Genomic DNA, 17,144 nt, shown 5'->3' on the forward strand with positions numbered 1-17,144 from the left:
TTAATGAAGTGGATCTATGGCATTTTTTAATCTATTATTCACCTCCTGAACTAGCACTGCATGATTTTGCAATTATCTTGAAATATTAAGTGAGACATAATACATACCTTATCATTCTTATTTGTTTCTATGACAAAGAAATTAATAATGGAAGTAGGATGATGCCTATAATTCTAGCCTCTTTACTTCCAAATAATAGTATTTGACCTCTCGCTGCAATACTTTTCTCCTAGGATTGAACTACACATCATCAAATTGATCAAACAATGTGTAAAAACCAAATAAAAAGCCACAATGAACTTGGAAATGCAAAATCATCAAACCAGCATCATGAACTATCCATAACTCAAAGGGAACATATCCAAATCAACATAATGATAAGAATACAATTTATAAAATGAGCCATAAGACAAATAATTCTTTACAACAAATGAAGTGAATGTCTCCCTCGGAAAGACTTGTTAAAAAAACCTCTTAGAAATGAAACCTAGGTAAATAAAATTGTTTTAATGAAATCTCCACCTCAAATCCACTACACTAAGTGAACCTTGAGGCCTACAAAATGGGAATGAGCAAAAGTATGTCCTACATATCAACAAGGAATATACATAGATGATGACCAAGTAAAAAATCACTATAAATTTATCAGCATGGTATTATCACCATTAATTTTGTCACAATGAAATATATTTCCATTAGTTATCACCATAAAATTATCGCCATTAATTATCTCCATGAGTTATCACCATAAAATTATTATCATGAATTACTACAACCCTAAATTGTTATCTTGAATTATCATCATAAAATTATCTACATGCTTCAACATTTTAGCCACACCTTTATGACTTTAATGTTCCTTTGCTTTCAGATATAGCAATGCTTCCAATTATTTAGTTTAAGATCCTCACTTTTATTAATATGGGCTAAAAGCTCCACCTTTATCAATAGTCTAGTAGTCACATCCCTTATAGTATGAGCATCTACCCAAAGTATACCTCATCATACAAAGAAAGATCTCCTTTATCTTTCATTGTTATCCATCCATCAAACTATCCATGTTACAAAATCCATTCATCAAACTATTCATATTATACCCATTGCATTCTTATTTATACAATTTGAAGAAAGTAAATAACATGAAAATCTAGATTACAACGTATAACCAATTCTACCAAGGTTATGATTCAAAGAAAAATCACCAAGAGCATTTGGAATCTGACAAGAAATCATACTATGAAGTTTATCCCGTATTGCTATAATTGGTCCATGTTAAACTGCTTTTATAATCCAAAATCTTTAGATTATGGTTATGCTTTCCAAGTGTTCTTTTATTTTCAGCACTTAAACATTAAAAAATCATGATTTTGACACCATAATGGAGAACAAAGTTCAGATTTAGATAAATCAAGATATCAATATCTCTGCATATTTCAAAAAGAAACTAGCAGGAAAACATCCACTTCAAGATGATCATATCAGGAAGAATGCTCTCAAGACCCAGGAAATTCTTTTTTATATCAAATTCACATCATATGAGTCATCTACTTGCTAAAACATGATTTTATGAAATTTAAACACAAATTGTAGGAAGGAGAATTCTCTGAATCACAAGGAAATTAAATTGATCTCCAATTGTCCTTAACTAACAGTTTTGATGGCTTGCACTAAAGTTTTCCGTGTTTAATGTGCAAAAATTCACTTGTATTCAACCCTATGCCAATAATAACCACAAGAAAACTTGCCTACAACGCATTATAACCCTTAATACACAAAATAATTTGTTGGAAATTCTCTGCGGCTTCTGCCCTTAAACAAAGAGAGCTGTTAATTCTTTGGGAACAATGCTCCCAATTCATCCCAAATCCAAAGAAAAATCACAATTACTCACCAGAGTGTTGAAGGGACTTGAAAGAAGGTGAAACCTTGCTCATTATAGCTTCAAATATGCAAGATGCACATGTCAAAAACTCTGTCCTGTTGCTTCCCTTAAACATAGAAGGCTACAAGATTACCAAATTTTAGGGAAAATGCTCCAACTTTCTCCAAAAAGTCAAAACTATAACTACTCACTGGTTGAAAGGACTCATTAAGAAGGTGGAGGTCCACTGTTATGGGCTCTAAATAAAACGACAGTGGTGTTCTTGTGGGTGCAGCAGGTGGCAGTAATGTTTCAACAACAGATGGTGATTTTTCAGAAAGGAGATGTGGAAGGTTGGAGGATTGGATGGAGAAGATCCTCAACCCTTTCAAATGTTCAAGAAGAATGCATGTTTTTATCCTACTTTTTATCCTATATCAGCTAAAGCTAACCTTATACTATCAAAGCCTAACTGAATGTAACCTATAAAGGCCCAAACAACCCTGGTTCAAATTCATCCAAGGATCAAATCCTGACCAAAAATAAATAATGAAGAGAAACTCAAACAACACCAAGTATCACTAAATAAACCAAAGTTAATTTAATTGCGACAAAAGAATTTATAATTTATAGGGAAATTCTAGATCATAACACTAGTGGTCATTGGCTCTCTTGAAGTCAGCATCATTTTAAGCGATCATCAACTATGTACTCTGCAACAGTTTGTTGCACTCCACTGTTGATCAAAATCATATTGTATTGCATATCTTGACATTATATTGATGCGCTGACATCTGACATATGAAACATTATCCTTTTTGTTGGAGTAAATAAGTTCATGATGCTTGCCCTTACTGGTCTTGTCTAGCATCAAACATGAATGACACTGCAAATCTCATTGAGGATCAAATTTTGATCTCTGTCACCTTCTCATCTAGTATCCAACATGAATGAAACTTATAGAAATCCCATTGCTTCTTGAACAAGATGATCAAATCTTGATCTCTTTCACCCCCTCATCAAGATACCTGCTGACAATTTTATATGGAGTTGGAAGTGGAATGGCAGGACCAATATGTTGAATGTAGACACATGCTCCAATAGTAGCCAGAGGAGAAGGCTAGTTAGGAAATTTAGAGATGGGAGAATGGGTCCAAAAAGTGACCTAGTTGTCAACCAGTGACCACAAGCCATTGGGATCCTTGAACCTTGTGGTGAAGAACAGTACAAGCTTATTATAGCTCAACATGAGCACAGTCCACCGTCGTGCAGCAGAAGATAAACCATAACTTTCATTCAGGATTAGCTAGTATAATTAGTTGATACTGGCAGGCAGGAACTCAGGTACGGTCCTGTTATAAACCAAGTTGGATAAAACAAGTGGATAGCTGGCTGAATAGCAGTTTCTCCTACTCCTATTTTTCATCTTGAACAACTATACCTTCTTCCTCTGGCTCCTCTAGCGCATGGTAACTTAGCCCTAAATAACACACTGTAGTTACAAGTCTATCCTAGGAACACAGGAAATTACTTACTTGCAGGTAGTGTTTGAGAGTTTACATGCTTCGCAACTCAAGTTTTCACAAAAGGGAGCTTGGCCCAATTTGCTCTTGATCTGTGACCAGCCCATTATGACCCCTACAAAATATATATCGAAACTTCAAATTGAATCTTTATTCATGACTACCATTCTGGTCTAGGGGGTAACCCTAGAAGTCATACTGAAGTTTAGATAATCTCACTTCAACATGTTTAAGGGTGAAGAAAACATCAAACTTCCTAGTTCTAAGTGAGAATTACAAAGACCTCGGGTCTGGAGTCCACTATCAGTAGTTCATAAATAATAGCAAAAGGTTTTCCTAAGTGCCTCCCTCATGACTCCTTTGTACTCTGCAAAAGACATTTCTTGCTTTTTTTTTGCTCATGTCACTTTGTAATAGATATTAGATACACTTCAGTGTGATATAAAGATCCAGATAGTGACATTGTATTCCAAACTGAACGTATGATCATTTGAAAATGACTTTTGTAATTCTCTCTTGATTTTTACTCCTTTTGGAATGATATTAAAAAATCAAAGATTTTGAACTTGCGCATGGTTCATTTTTCTTGGGCACATGGTTGTAGGTGGTTTTTGTTTTAACACCTTCTCTTGCCAATACTATATATCTTACTGATACTATATAGTTATGGATGCACTAAAATGACCTTTATATAATATGTTTTTTGCAGGACAACATAAGAGACTTATTTGGTCACCGCCTGTTGCTATCTTCCCCCATCCCCTTGCAAGTGACCTTAGCTTTTCAAGGTTTGTAGCCTCAACTTTCTGGAAAAATTTCAAGACCTTTTCAGGTTTAGCTCACCTTTTGTATCTCTTTTACGTAGATACTGGAATTACCTAAGAAAGCAAACATTTGTACTCGAATCCTATATATCAGAGGTTAACTGGATGATGAACCGTGCATTGTTTTCTACACATTGCTATCTATCTTGGGGATTTGTGTTGCCATATTTTATGGCACTCATACATGTTGCAGCATTCTTACGAGCACCAAATATTGGTTCTTTATCTAAGGAATCATCTTCCTCGTACACCGGTGAGCTATCTTTTTCCTGATGCAATCAACCAGCGATTTCCAAACCAAAAGGGACCTTGCTATCCATCCTATAGAGGATGGCTGCAATAGGTTCTTGAGCCACTAGAAAATTAATTCACTGAATTTCAAACTTTTGAACTATAATTTTTTTTGTCATCTTCTAGGTAATTTACATAAAAATATTGTTCTTTTGAACAATTACTTGTTATGTAATAACTAATGAATAATGTTATGTCGTGCATATGTTCAGGATTATTGCTAGTTACCTGCTTGCTTATATCAACTGCTATAGAGCTTCTTTCAATGTGGAGTTTGACTAAGGTGGAGGTTCAACTATGCAACATGTTATCCCCAGAAGGGGCAACTCTTTCACTTGATTCTTACAAATGGGGATTTGTAAGAACTTCTACCATTTTAATCCAATTAATTCTGTCTATAAACAATAGTAAGGTTTTGGAAGTTAATGTGACTAACTTCTACTTATTTATGTGGTTGTTGTGCAGGTGTTTCTAGCAATGTTAGTTGATAATTTCTTGTATCCAATCTCTGCAATTCGTTCACATTTTTCAAAATCTATAAATTGGTCTGGTATCCGGTATCACTTGAAAGATGGAAAAATAAGCAAGGTACTTGACTAAATATCAACTGATTATCTTTTCAACAATAAAGCTGCTACATGTAACTTTCTTTTATTCAGTACAAATCAAACATATCTATCCTCTACTTAGTTGACTAATTGATTAATACTAGATAATTCTATAAATTATGTGAAAGATGACTACTTTTGCCTGCATGTGGCCATGCCATGTCATTTAGACAGCCAAAATTGTAAAATGTGTTATTTTTGTGACATAGCATTTGATAAACTTGCACCCCACATGATACTATCATAAATAATACCTTAAAGGGAGACATTAGTCATAACGACCTTTAGTTACTCAGATTCAACAGTCTGCATAAGTTATTGAGCGAGGTAATTTTACTAGAATATTATCTTGAGTCTATTGACAATTGAATAGAAGTGCCTGTTATAACTGAGACATGTTCACTTCCTGATTGACTATTCTTGATGCCCTCTAGTTATCTTACTTAGAATAATGGCACTGTTGATTCATTATTAGATATTCTAGATATGAATGCATACAATCCTAACTCCCACCCACAAAAGAGGAAGTGGAAGAGGACAGTGAGCGAGCAAAAGGGAAGGAGCATGATGAGGAGAGGTGGGAGCAGAATAGGGGAACGGTGGGACTGGAGAAAAGGAAAAAATATCCAACACACATTGCCATTATTAGATGCTTCTCTGGGTTTGAAGCCATTAATCCTGTGTGCTTCTACAACAATTTGGATGCTGAGAGAGGTGTGGAGGTTTGGTAAGAGGACCCATTCTTATGTCTGTGACTCCCATCAACAAACACGAAGTTTTATTTTATATATATATATATATATATATATATATATATATGTTTGTATGTATGCCATGCTTTTTCTAGAATGTTTGTGGCAGATCTATTTCTCCAAATGGATTATAATATAATTAATGACAAACAAGCATAAGTGAGTTTAACTGTGTTTGTGGACTGAATGAATTTGGCTCTTGCACATATGGAGAGGTGGAGGATGGTAGCCGCTTCAGTAATTGTAAGAAGGATGGATGTATGACATCCACAAGCAATGGGAGGGAGGGATATTATTGCTTGGGGTAGGATTGACAATATACACAATCCCATAACACAACATGATCCAACCCGATCCAAATAGGATTGACAACATCAACCTGAATGCATAAATGGGTAAACATGAATTGACCTATTTAAAGTAAATTAATTTTAAATAACTATAGTTTAGTTGGTTTAAAATATTTAGTTAGCTATTTATCATTTTATAGTTTTATTTTAAGTAGAATGATGAGATTCATTTATGACACATTTGTACAGCCTAACTGAGTTGTCACCTAGCTTAGATAAAAGGAAGAGTCATATAGGTTGCTAGCAAAGATGGATTTAGAGCTATAGGGAGAGAACCCACAATATAGATGTGGTAGGGGATATATGAGATCAAAGTGGAAAGTGAGTTCGTTTTGAGAGGGATTGCTGATGAGGAAGAAGTGAGGCTGAGGCATCAAAGTTGTCCAGGTGACATGGAAAAGAAATTGTTACAAATTGATTGGTCAATGATTGTTTTGTTGATTTTATTTTATTAATTGAGGATGGACTTAGATGATTCTTCAAAATTTTATATAGAAAATTTCTGAGCTACTTTATTCTTGTTAAATTTGATTAATTATAAATATTGATTGCAATGCTGATAGTGTTGTTTTTATTGGGCTTGATTGTTAAAAATATTTTATCTTTGCAACTTTTAACAAATCTATCCTAATGTTTTAATTTTAATATATCTATTGAAAAAAAATCCGTCTAAATTTATATTCTCTATCTGATTGCAATTAAATGATGACATGGCAAATTAAAGATATTTATAAAGCTTATCCAATTCATTAGTTTTATTTCATAAAGTGTTTTCTTCCATGGTATAAAATATTGTGCCATGCCGGTTGGCGTATCTTTCCGGCATAAACTAAAACTTTGGCATTACTCGAAATTTTAAACCTTAATTTTCACTTGCCCAGACCTTCTTTACTTAGATGCTGCGCCACTTTTTCCACTTTGACCTTCACAGCTAGCTTCTTCGCTTTCTTCACTTCTCCCACTTTAGGGCTGGATTTTCATGCCATAGTGGCATTAGTGGCCTACAATTCTTCGATTGTAGGTTAGCCTCTCTAGTTTTACTTCTTCAACTTTGTCATTTCATGACATTGGGCTAGGAGGATGAGGCAATTAGTTATCTCCTGTTCTTTTACTCCTCTTCCTCACTGTAATTGAGATGCCTTGGTCGCCCCCGGGGCAGGGTTGAGTTGGTTACTATGGAGCAGATATTGCTAAAATAGGCAAGGGTCGAATCTCGTAGTGACCAATTACAACTTCTCGATTTATCTCCTCACAGATAATCGTGGGGTCGCTGGGGTGGCAGATTCCATCTTTTGCTACAATGAGATGCCTTGGTCGAGGAGTTAGATTCATGATTGTAATCATATTTAACGCTAGTTGCTAGAGATATTGTGGGGATTATTTGCACTTGACAACAACATTAATGAATTTCTTATCGATGCTTATCTATGTGCATCACCATGTGCCCAAAAGCAATCATGGTTTAGGAACTAGACCTTCCAACACATAAATGCCATAATTTTTTTAACGTAAACACCTATCGTATTAAATTCGCCATAAACATGCCACTAATCAAGTTTGTGCCGACTCCAATCTTGAAGGAAATGTATAAGCTTGCAACAAGGTGGGACAGGAAACCATGGAACACTTAAGAAGCCAAAACACAACCTTATTCGCTAGTTAATCAGCAAGGGATTTGGAATGGACTAGTAGTGAAATGGTAAGGAAACATAGAATTATACCTCTTCATATCACATATGTGGGATGTGAGTCCCCGAAGTTTGGGATCCTTTTGGATTGAGCTTTGCATGGGGAAATGGAGGCCACTAGTTTGGTTTGCACAAGAATCAAACATCCATCCAAGGAAGGGGATGAGAGCACCAAGAAATTGTTCCTCAAGTCTATAGTAAAATGTTCTTCTCAATAGCCAAATTCAATTTTGCAAAATAATTAATCTTATCTCCTGAAACACCACTCTCCTTAACTCAATGTGCAATGTTTCAAATGAACTCACACCACATCATTTGTTGCCCCATTCATTGAGGGTGCTATAATGCAGTGATTTAGACTATGACAATGATGGTTTTAATAGATGTGGGCAAGTCATCCAACTTCTCCAGCGAACTCTCCCTTTTATAGCCACCTTTTTGCAACACACTAATGCATACTGCTATTGGCGACACATTCTGCTCATGTCTTCTTTGTAACTATCGCTTAGATGAGTCTAGGTTCTATGTCAAAATTTTGAAGTAGACATCTAAGAAGTCAAGGAGGTGGAGTGATCGCGGAACGTCAGAGGTGACTAACGTGAGTGTAAATGAAAAGTTTTGGAAGTTGGATGTGCAGTATAAGAAATATGAATTACATGGGATTAAAATGGAACATTGCCATAATATTATATATCAATTTATTGTTATTCTTCCTTCTCAATGCGAGACAATAATTTATCTATAAACTTGCATCCTATAAACTTAATTTAACTCCTAAAATTTGATCCTAGACCATTTTCTATAAATTATGATAAAATGACTTCTATAATAAATAGAAATAATCTACATATTTTTGTATGGATATGGGATATGTACCTAATATATTTTTTGTTATGAATTATTATCAGCAATTGACAATATTTTGACATTCAATGTTATATTCCATTACTTTATTTAGTTTAGGATGTAAAAATTATTCCATGAAAGAGACGAATCATCTTTTTTCTTAAAAAACTAAACCTTACAACTTGTGATGAAACATTCACGATCCAATGTTCACTAAACGATTCATGAAAGGAATCTCAGTTGGACATCCTTGATCTAAAGTGAAAAATGATGCAACATTGAAATATAAGAATTGGTGGACTTTGTAAATTATGTTTTCTGATGAACTCGCAGATTGAAAGGTCTATGGAAAATGGTCCGAGCTACTCCGACCTTGCATGGAAGAAGTTATATGGTAAAATACAGCCCCATCCTAAAAGCTCACTTATCGGCTACTTGTCAAGAAAGTATGCATTAGCACCAACCAAAGAGGTGTGAGATCCAGCAGTAACTATGCTGTAATAGACCATTTTTTTTCTCCCCTTAGTTGATGCATTATACTGTACTATTATTCTTTTATTGCCCTTTCTGGTTTCTAAGATAGAACCAATCACTTTAAACCCATGGTGTTCGGTCATGCCCGCCATTGGAATTTTGTATTACCAGTGTATCCATACAAAATATTTCTGCCATTAGTTGTTGCTGTATTTAGCATCCAAATGCTCATTACACTAAATACAGTTATGCAGTAAGTTGAGTTTTTCTTATGCCAAAGTTTTTATGTGAAGCAGCAGATTTAGTTTTTTTATTTGGGAAACTTGTATCTCTGGCTCTCAAGATCTGTTGATTTGTTTTAGTTCCAGAATGCGATTGTATTTTCCCTTAAATATCTTGATGTAGACGAATGAATACTTCCAGTCAAAATTGTGCTAGGAACAGAGTTCTTCTTTATGATGCTGTTAGAGGAATGCTAATTTGTTTGGTGAGAATCCAAACAGATGTTTCAGCACCAACATATTGTATGCATGTTGCATCCTTTGTTTTTATAGTTAGTATTCAAAAAACTACAAATTTCTTGTATGGTTTTGATCTGTTAGCAACTCCATGGTGAGGCAAGCATGAGGTTGAAACTAGATGGTCGACCATATTACTGAAGTGAAGAAAAGAGAGCAGCATCTCTAAGCCAAACAGAACCAAACTCAACAAAAACCAGTCTTGTAAGGAATACAAACGAGCAGTACAAAGAAAGAACTAATATCCAAGCATTGTAAGTTTAGTGGCACAATGCAACCCTACTTATTTAGAAGCACATCAAGCAGCAGCGGGAAAGATCCCTAGGTTGGCAAATATCTCAAACTTGAATGTCCTTCATGACATTCGGATTCAAAATGAACAAACATGATCAGTACTTATAGTCCTTGACATGGAGGCTTTCTGAGACGCCTTCACCTCCTGCAGCATCACCCTTGTAGACGCCAAGAGTTGCCTCTGAGTTTGCCTTGCACCGGGCAAGGAAGGCTATCCTTGCCTTCTCCACATTCTCCGCCTTCCCTTGCCATGCCTTGAGTGTACTTTTCTGCAGGGCACGACCAAACGAGAAAGAAAGTGACCATGGCTTCTTCCCCTTCAGCTTGTTCATGGCATTCAAGTTCAAGGTAGCCTCCTCTTCACTCTGTCCTCCTGAAAGGAAAACAATAGCAGGAACAGCAGGAGGAACAGTCCTCTGGAGAGCTCGCACAGTGTACTCAGCAATCACCTCAGGAGCCACCTTTGCAGATTCAGACCCAGGAGTCACCATGTTGGGTTTTAAGAGGGTTCCTTCCAGAAGCACATGGTGATCATTTAAGGCCTTGTAGCACGCAGCTAGCACCCGTTCTGTAACATCAGCACATTTTGCTATGTCATGTGGCCCGTCGACAAGGATCTCTGGTTCCACAATTGGGACAAGGCCATTCTCTTGGCAGATGATAGCATAGCGTGCCAATCCATTAGCATTTGCATCGATAGACAATTGCGATGGCTCATTGGGGCCAATATTGAGAACAGCACGCCACTTGGCAAAACGAGCCCCTGCCTCATAATACTTCTTGCAGCGCTTGCCAAGGTCATCATGCCCTTGAGTAGTGGTCTCACCATTGGTGCCAGCAAGTTCAACAGTGCCCTTGTCTACCTTGATGCCTGGAATGACTCCACCCTTCTTGAGTACATCAACAAAGGGTGTGCCATCAGCAGTTTTCTGGTAGAGAGTCTCCTCGAAGAAGATCACACCACTGAGATATTGGAGGGCTCCAGGAGTCAAAAAGAGAAGCTCACGCAGTGCACGACGGTTCTCCTCCACATTCTCCACATTGATACTCGCAAGGCGCTTGCCTATAGTGCCAGTGGATTCATCGGCAGCAAGGATACCCTTGCCAGGAGTGCCAATGTAAGCAGCAGTGGCAATAAGCTCATCTGCAACATCAGGGCATACAAACTTGTATTCATTCCAGACAAGACAAAAACAAAAAAAAATGAAAGACTGACACACGAGAGGAGGTTACACTAAGAAAGAGAGTAAATATGATAGAGAATGCAGTGGTATGCAACAAAAGAAAAATTGCATAAACAATCAGGGTAAGTCACTTTCTTTCATGCAAATCTTGTGAACATTGGAGCAGCTAGAAGAACAACCCTAAACTGTCACCAACATCAGTTAGAGTTCACATGATACTGAAAAATTTGGACAACTTCTGAGTATCATCTCAAAAAAAATACATCTATCAGTTCAGAAATAGTAAAGCACTCTTCACATGGGCCAAGCATATCAATATAAACAAAAGCTCTATTTCCATTTATAAAACATACATGAACAACAATTTCATTGTCAGTCACAAAGAAATGGATTGTCAGCTCATGTTCAACTGGTCTGCCTGATCATATTATAGTCTCGGATCTAATTCAGAGTTCATTGCTCTTGGAAAATGGCTACCATCTTATTTAGCTAAAGAATTATGCAAAACATAAGTGGAGCAACATATACTTTTCCCCCAATGTTTAAACCACTTTTGTCATAAAATTCTGAAATCATACACCAATTTATATTCATGATAAGATACAACAATAGGCATAACTATGATACTATAATTATACCACAAAGAAAGTATAAGGAAATTCATCAGAGAGGGAGTAACACAGAACATTAATTTTTTTCCCATTTTTTCTTTACAGGCAAGGATAAGAAGAGGAAACAAGAAAATATTCAGAGGCAGTATACATGATATAAGCCCCTGGACTCTCCAAATTCTAATTGATCGACAGAAGTGGAAGAATTCAGGTACAGACAACAATAAAAAGTCATACGACAGTATAAATCCATGAAGATCCACAAGTAAAACCGAAAAAGGTTTCCACCTTTCGCGGTTCCAGTGGCAGGGCATCAGAAACGATCTCAAAACCCCTAACGCCAAAACCCGGAACATGCGCTGGAAGCGCTCAAAATCAAGCAAGACAAAAGTGGGCCTTCAACCAGTTCAAAGTTGTCTATTTCAGAAGTAAACAAATTCAGATCGCCGACTAGATTGAAATCCAACGACTAAACCAACAAAAGCTCCTCCTTTAGGAAAACTAACTCCGCCGTGCAGACAGAGATCTACAGATCCACAAGCGAGTCCAATGAAGAAGAACAAAAACCTTTAACACAAAAAAGTTGGCAAGCAGAGAACGGTACCATGATATTGGCCGCAGTAGGCAGACATCTCGAACTAGAAGACGAGAGAATCACAAGCAAAGCAGTGCGAGGAACGGAGATAAGGAGATGGATCCGTGGTGGGTATAAATAGAAAATCAGCAAAGGATTGGATCGCGACGATTCACGGCTTCACGCTGTGGGTGGCGGAGGAAGTGGTTTTAGGGCACAACTTGTTTGTTCTACCTACAACCCAATGAGAGTCGGCAAAGGTACCCCTTCGCGTACCACGGCCTGCGAGTGGACCCACTAGACTGCAACCGGCAAAGGGGGTCAGGAGTGGAGTGGGTTTGCCTAATTATGATGTGGTACAAAAAGAAGGTAGGAATGTCGACACGCCGCCTAGCCGACCCGATTTGCTTTTCCATGGGCCCCTTGGTTTTCGATTTTAATATCTATGGACGTGTTTTTTATTGGATAAAAATCAAACGAACGTCTCACATTTAACGAAATTAATTTCGAATATGCATCCCTTTTATCAAGATCATCAAATAAACACACACCGTATATATTTTATATGTGGTCTCCGGAGCAATGGTGCAACGGTAGGACAAGTCCCTGGAACAATGGTGCAACGGTAGGACATCCGAATTATGACTCAGGGACCCGCAGTTCGATCCCCAACTACGGTGTATTTATAAGAATTTTCTTTCAAATGGGGAACACAATCAAAGGATACTGGGTATCTGGATTGGCCGCCGTATGCACTTCTCGATTTACCCTGGTGGTCGGTAGGAAATTTCCGTGGGACCAGACCGACCATCCCAGGGATTGAGTCCATGAGATTGACTGAGATTTATCATTTTTTTATATGTTTCAGAACATAATCAAATTGGTTATGATAAAATAAATTTATTAAAATAGATAAAAATTAAATTTCAGTGAAATCAAAATATTATCATCCTCATCTTTTACTAGTATATGTTTTATTTAAAAAAAAATTCTACTTACATTTTAGTGTATCGACTACCTAGTAACTTATATAATATTATAATAATTCTTACTTTCAACATTATTATAATAGTTAGGAATAAATTCGAGATGAGTTGGACTTTGAACACGGAAGGAGTGGACTGAGTAAATATTTTTTTTTTACAGAAGAACCAATGTATAATGAATTTAATAGTGATTTTTTTTTTACAATAGATAATAAAAAAATTCTTTAGGTTGGGTTAGAGCTTAGGATAATTCATGTGTTCCTAGTAACAACTACGACTAAATACTATAACACATAACAGTTAATATAATATTATTGTAATATTGTAGTAGTTACTATTTTAAAATGATTTCGATCAATTTATAATGATTTTGATGAAGTTTAAATAATTTTAAATAAGTTAGTAAAAAGTATTTTGATATAATAGTATTTAGGATTTAGAGTTCAAGATTTTAGGATTTAAGTACAACTGTATAGCAATTACTTAGTTAGCTGCTATAACTATGTAAAAGTAATTTTGATCAATTTAAAATAATTTTGATAAAGTTTAAGTAATTTTGACTAAGTTGGTAAAGAATATTTTGATATAATAGTGTTTTATGTATAATAATTTTGATTAAAGTGAAATAGTTTATTTTTCATGTTGTAGTAGTTATGAGTAGCTACACTACTAAAATTTAGAATTTAGAATTAGCTACAACTATGTAGCCACTAGATAAGTAGTTGTTATAATTATTTAAAAGTGATTTTGATCAATTTAAAATTCTTGTGTACATTGCATCCCATATTTATGCATTTAGGCACATATCTTACATTTCCTAGTTCGGAGATCTGCTCGTGCTTTTACATGTTTCAGGATGGAAAATGGAGCAAAAACGGGCAAAACGGAGCATCATTGAAGATAAGGCAAGACAGGGCCGTGCCTCATAGGCACGGCCGTGTCTATTCAACTTCTGGCCGTGTTTCAATGGGCACGGGCGTGTGCCCAAACAGAAGATCAACAAGCCAGGGCCGTGCCTCACAGGCACGGGCCGTGCCAAAATCCCCTCAGCAGCAGCCAGAGGCCGTGTCTCAAAGACACACCCGTGCTTCAAAACAGAAACCAGCCAAGTCATGGCCGTGCCTCAAAAGCACGGCCGTGTCTTCATCATGGAGCTAGCCACTGCTGTTGGCCGTGCCTTCCAGGCACGGCCGTGTGCCAGAACAGAAGAGTCCAAGCAGCAGGCCGTGCCTCTGAAAAGCACGGCCGTGTCCAGCAATTGAGGAGAAGACAGTGTGTGGCCGTGCCTTTCAGGCACGGCCGTGCCATCAAACAGCAAGGTGACAAGTCTGGACCGTGCCTAATAGGCACGGTCGTGCCCCAGAACAGGAGCTTCACAGCTACTGGCCGTGCCCCCAAGGCACGGCCGTGCTTCCTCCTTTGCCCGAAGCCAACACAAGGCCGTGCCTCTCAGGCACGGCCGTGTGCACGGGGGCGTGCTGCTTCCGAACCCTGCACTATAAATAGGTCTCTATGGAGACCTAGGAAAGGGGGGAGACTTTGGAGAGCCACCGGAGTTGTTCTAGAGCCGCCGACGCCTATTTCGGAGAGAGATTCGACGATCCATCACCGATCCGACTGCTCCAGACCATCCTCATCCCATCTACGCAGAGATTTCACTCCGAGGAAGAAGATAAGTCTAGTTTCCTGCATTTCTTTGTATACCTTTGGGAACGAGATGTATTCTTTCTTTCTTTTGGGTTGTAATCTCCACGCTATGGAGTAGATTTCCCTAGATTCTAGGATGTAGGATAAATCAGATGTAATGGATGATTGTATTTGGATTTGATTAATCTACCGTTTTCTATGATATAACTGTGCATTGTTTTGTGGATTTGTGCTTGTGCTTGATGATAAATTGTGTGTGTGTGAATCCATGAGGGTAGGGATTTACTATGAATTGGGGAATCATTAGGCCGTATACCGGGGCGCTCTGTAACAGGGGCAGACCTTGAACCGGGCGAGTTCCGAGGGGTTTCCTAATGCGTAGTTAAATTCCTATGAGGGATAGTTAGCGGTCATTCGTTATTGGGGAGAGATCTGTAAAAGGATATCCAGTGACAGGGGATAGGGTTCTTTTAGTATTCCGGGGCGCCTGAGTGACACGGGCAGACCTTGAACCGGGCTTCTAGAACCGTTTCGAACCAATAACGAGTGACGTAAGAACACCAATGATTTAATTCGAGGATACCTGACGAGGTTGAATTGGATAAATTGGTTAACATTCCTACAATTGAACAGTTATTGAGGAAAGGTAGAGGATCCAAGTCAATTAATCCATTCTCTGAGGAGTCCGAAGTCCTAGGATCGTTTCACCAATCAGTGTCACAGTCGATCCCTTTCTCTGACTTCTAGGATAAAGCACTTTAGAACACTCCCATCTCCCCCACACAACTCATGATCTATATTCTCTCCACCTTTTTGTGCTAGATTTAGTAAGTAGTTCCACGGTCCCTGTGGATTCGATCTTTTTATTACTTGACGACATTCCGTATACTTGCGGAACGCTATCAATGCATTATTTGAGGATGATAAATTTTTTTTTTAAAGAGTATGCATTTGATGTATGTCATACTCATACTCATGCAAAAATTTTAAATCCCTATAATTAAGGACAAATGACATTAATTGACATCTTAGGTAAGATGATCAAATCTAGAATGTCTAGATAGAAATGCATGATCCCTTAGGTTTAGGGAAAAATCAATTTTACATCTCACAAAAACCATGGGATGACTTATGTGTGTATTGAGTATACAAAATGAGATGTTAGGATGATGAACTAAATTTAAGATGCAATTTGATATATCAAAATGACCTTTATTTCATCAAAATAAATTGATTTTGTATTAACCAATCATGGGGAAAGCTGATGTGCAAATCATGTGCATTTAGCCCATTGATCATGGTTGAAAATTGGCTTTGAAAATCATTTCAAAATTATTTTAAAAAATCTTAGTAAAGTCTATTTGTTGATAGAAATTATTATTGATTAGGTTGATATAAAGTTATAATGAAACCTTGAAGTTTTCAATTGTTTTCAACTTTATATCATTTTTAAAAATTAGATATATTTTCATAGAAAATTATTTTTCTCTAATAGTGTTTGAGATAAGTAATGTATATATGAAATTTCATAATTTATAGAATTAGTTAAGCATTTCTGAAGTTGGTTTGAAATTGAGGTGTAGTTTTTCAGACTATCAATCGACTGATGCAGAGTATCAATTGACTGATTTCTGTGTTTTTGACTAGAATATATTTGTTTAAGTTATTTAAGCTTACTTCTACTTATCTTAACTATCCCTAAACCTCTAATATGTTGGTGCAATCTTGTCTCAAGTGAATTGTATTTTAATGTTTGGCTAAAATGAATTTAAGTTAGACAATGTTGGTGGTCCAACGCGTGTGAATTGAGTTCATAGGAAAGTCCAGGTTGGAAGACTTGGCAAATGCTGAAGTCCCGGAGGTGTGACCTCTTGGCAAATGGTGAAGTCCCGGAGGCGTGGCCTCTTGGCATGTGGTGAAGTCCCGGAGGCGTGGTCTCTTGGCAAATGGTGAAGTCCCGGAGACGTGGCCTCTTGGCAAATGGTGAAGTCCCGGAGGCGCGGCCTCTTGACAAATGGTAAAGTCTCGAAGGCGCGGCCTCTTGGCAAAGGTGAAGTCCCGGAGGTACGACCTCTTGGCAAAGGAAGACTTAGCACAATGAAGCTGAGGGAAA

The 17,144-nt window shown here is 37.3% G+C and overlaps 2 protein-coding genes across 2 annotated transcripts in view; one reads left to right on the forward strand and one right to left on the reverse strand.

Moving 5' to 3' along the window:
* LOC141811597 (uncharacterized) overlaps positions 1–9,462 on the forward strand; it is a 28,851-nt gene extending 19,389 nt beyond the window's left edge. Inside the window, exons 10-14 of the mRNA XM_074699616.1 lie at positions 4,094–4,172; positions 4,250–4,461; positions 4,712–4,857; positions 4,965–5,087; positions 9,077–9,462. Coding sequence (XP_074555717.1) covers positions 4,094–4,172; positions 4,250–4,461; positions 4,712–4,857; positions 4,965–5,087; positions 9,077–9,220 — 704 coding nt within the window. The 3' untranslated portion in view covers positions 9,221–9,462. The remainder of the gene's footprint in view (positions 1–4,093; positions 4,173–4,249; positions 4,462–4,711; positions 4,858–4,964; positions 5,088–9,076) is intronic.
* A 439-nt stretch (positions 9,463–9,901) lies between these two features.
* On the reverse strand, positions 9,902–12,594 carry LOC141848399 (fructose-bisphosphate aldolase 1, cytoplasmic-like). Its single transcript, XM_074736424.1, has 2 exons — positions 12,429–12,594; positions 9,902–11,173 (listed from the first exon to the last, which is right to left on the reverse strand). The coding sequence occupies exons 1-2, from the start codon at positions 12,454–12,456 to the stop codon at positions 10,125–10,127; spliced, it is 1,077 nt and encodes a 358-aa protein (XP_074592525.1). The 5' UTR covers positions 12,457–12,594; the 3' UTR covers positions 9,902–10,124.
* Between the last annotated feature and the right edge of the window lie 4,550 nt (positions 12,595–17,144).

Source organism: Curcuma longa, chromosome 17 (genome assembly GCF_044706935.1).
Source record: "Curcuma longa cultivar G26 ecotype Majalengka, Jawa Barat chromosome 17, ITB_CL_G26_1.1, whole genome shotgun sequence".
In the NCBI taxonomy this organism is placed as follows: domain Eukaryota; kingdom Viridiplantae; phylum Streptophyta; class Magnoliopsida; order Zingiberales; family Zingiberaceae; genus Curcuma; species Curcuma longa.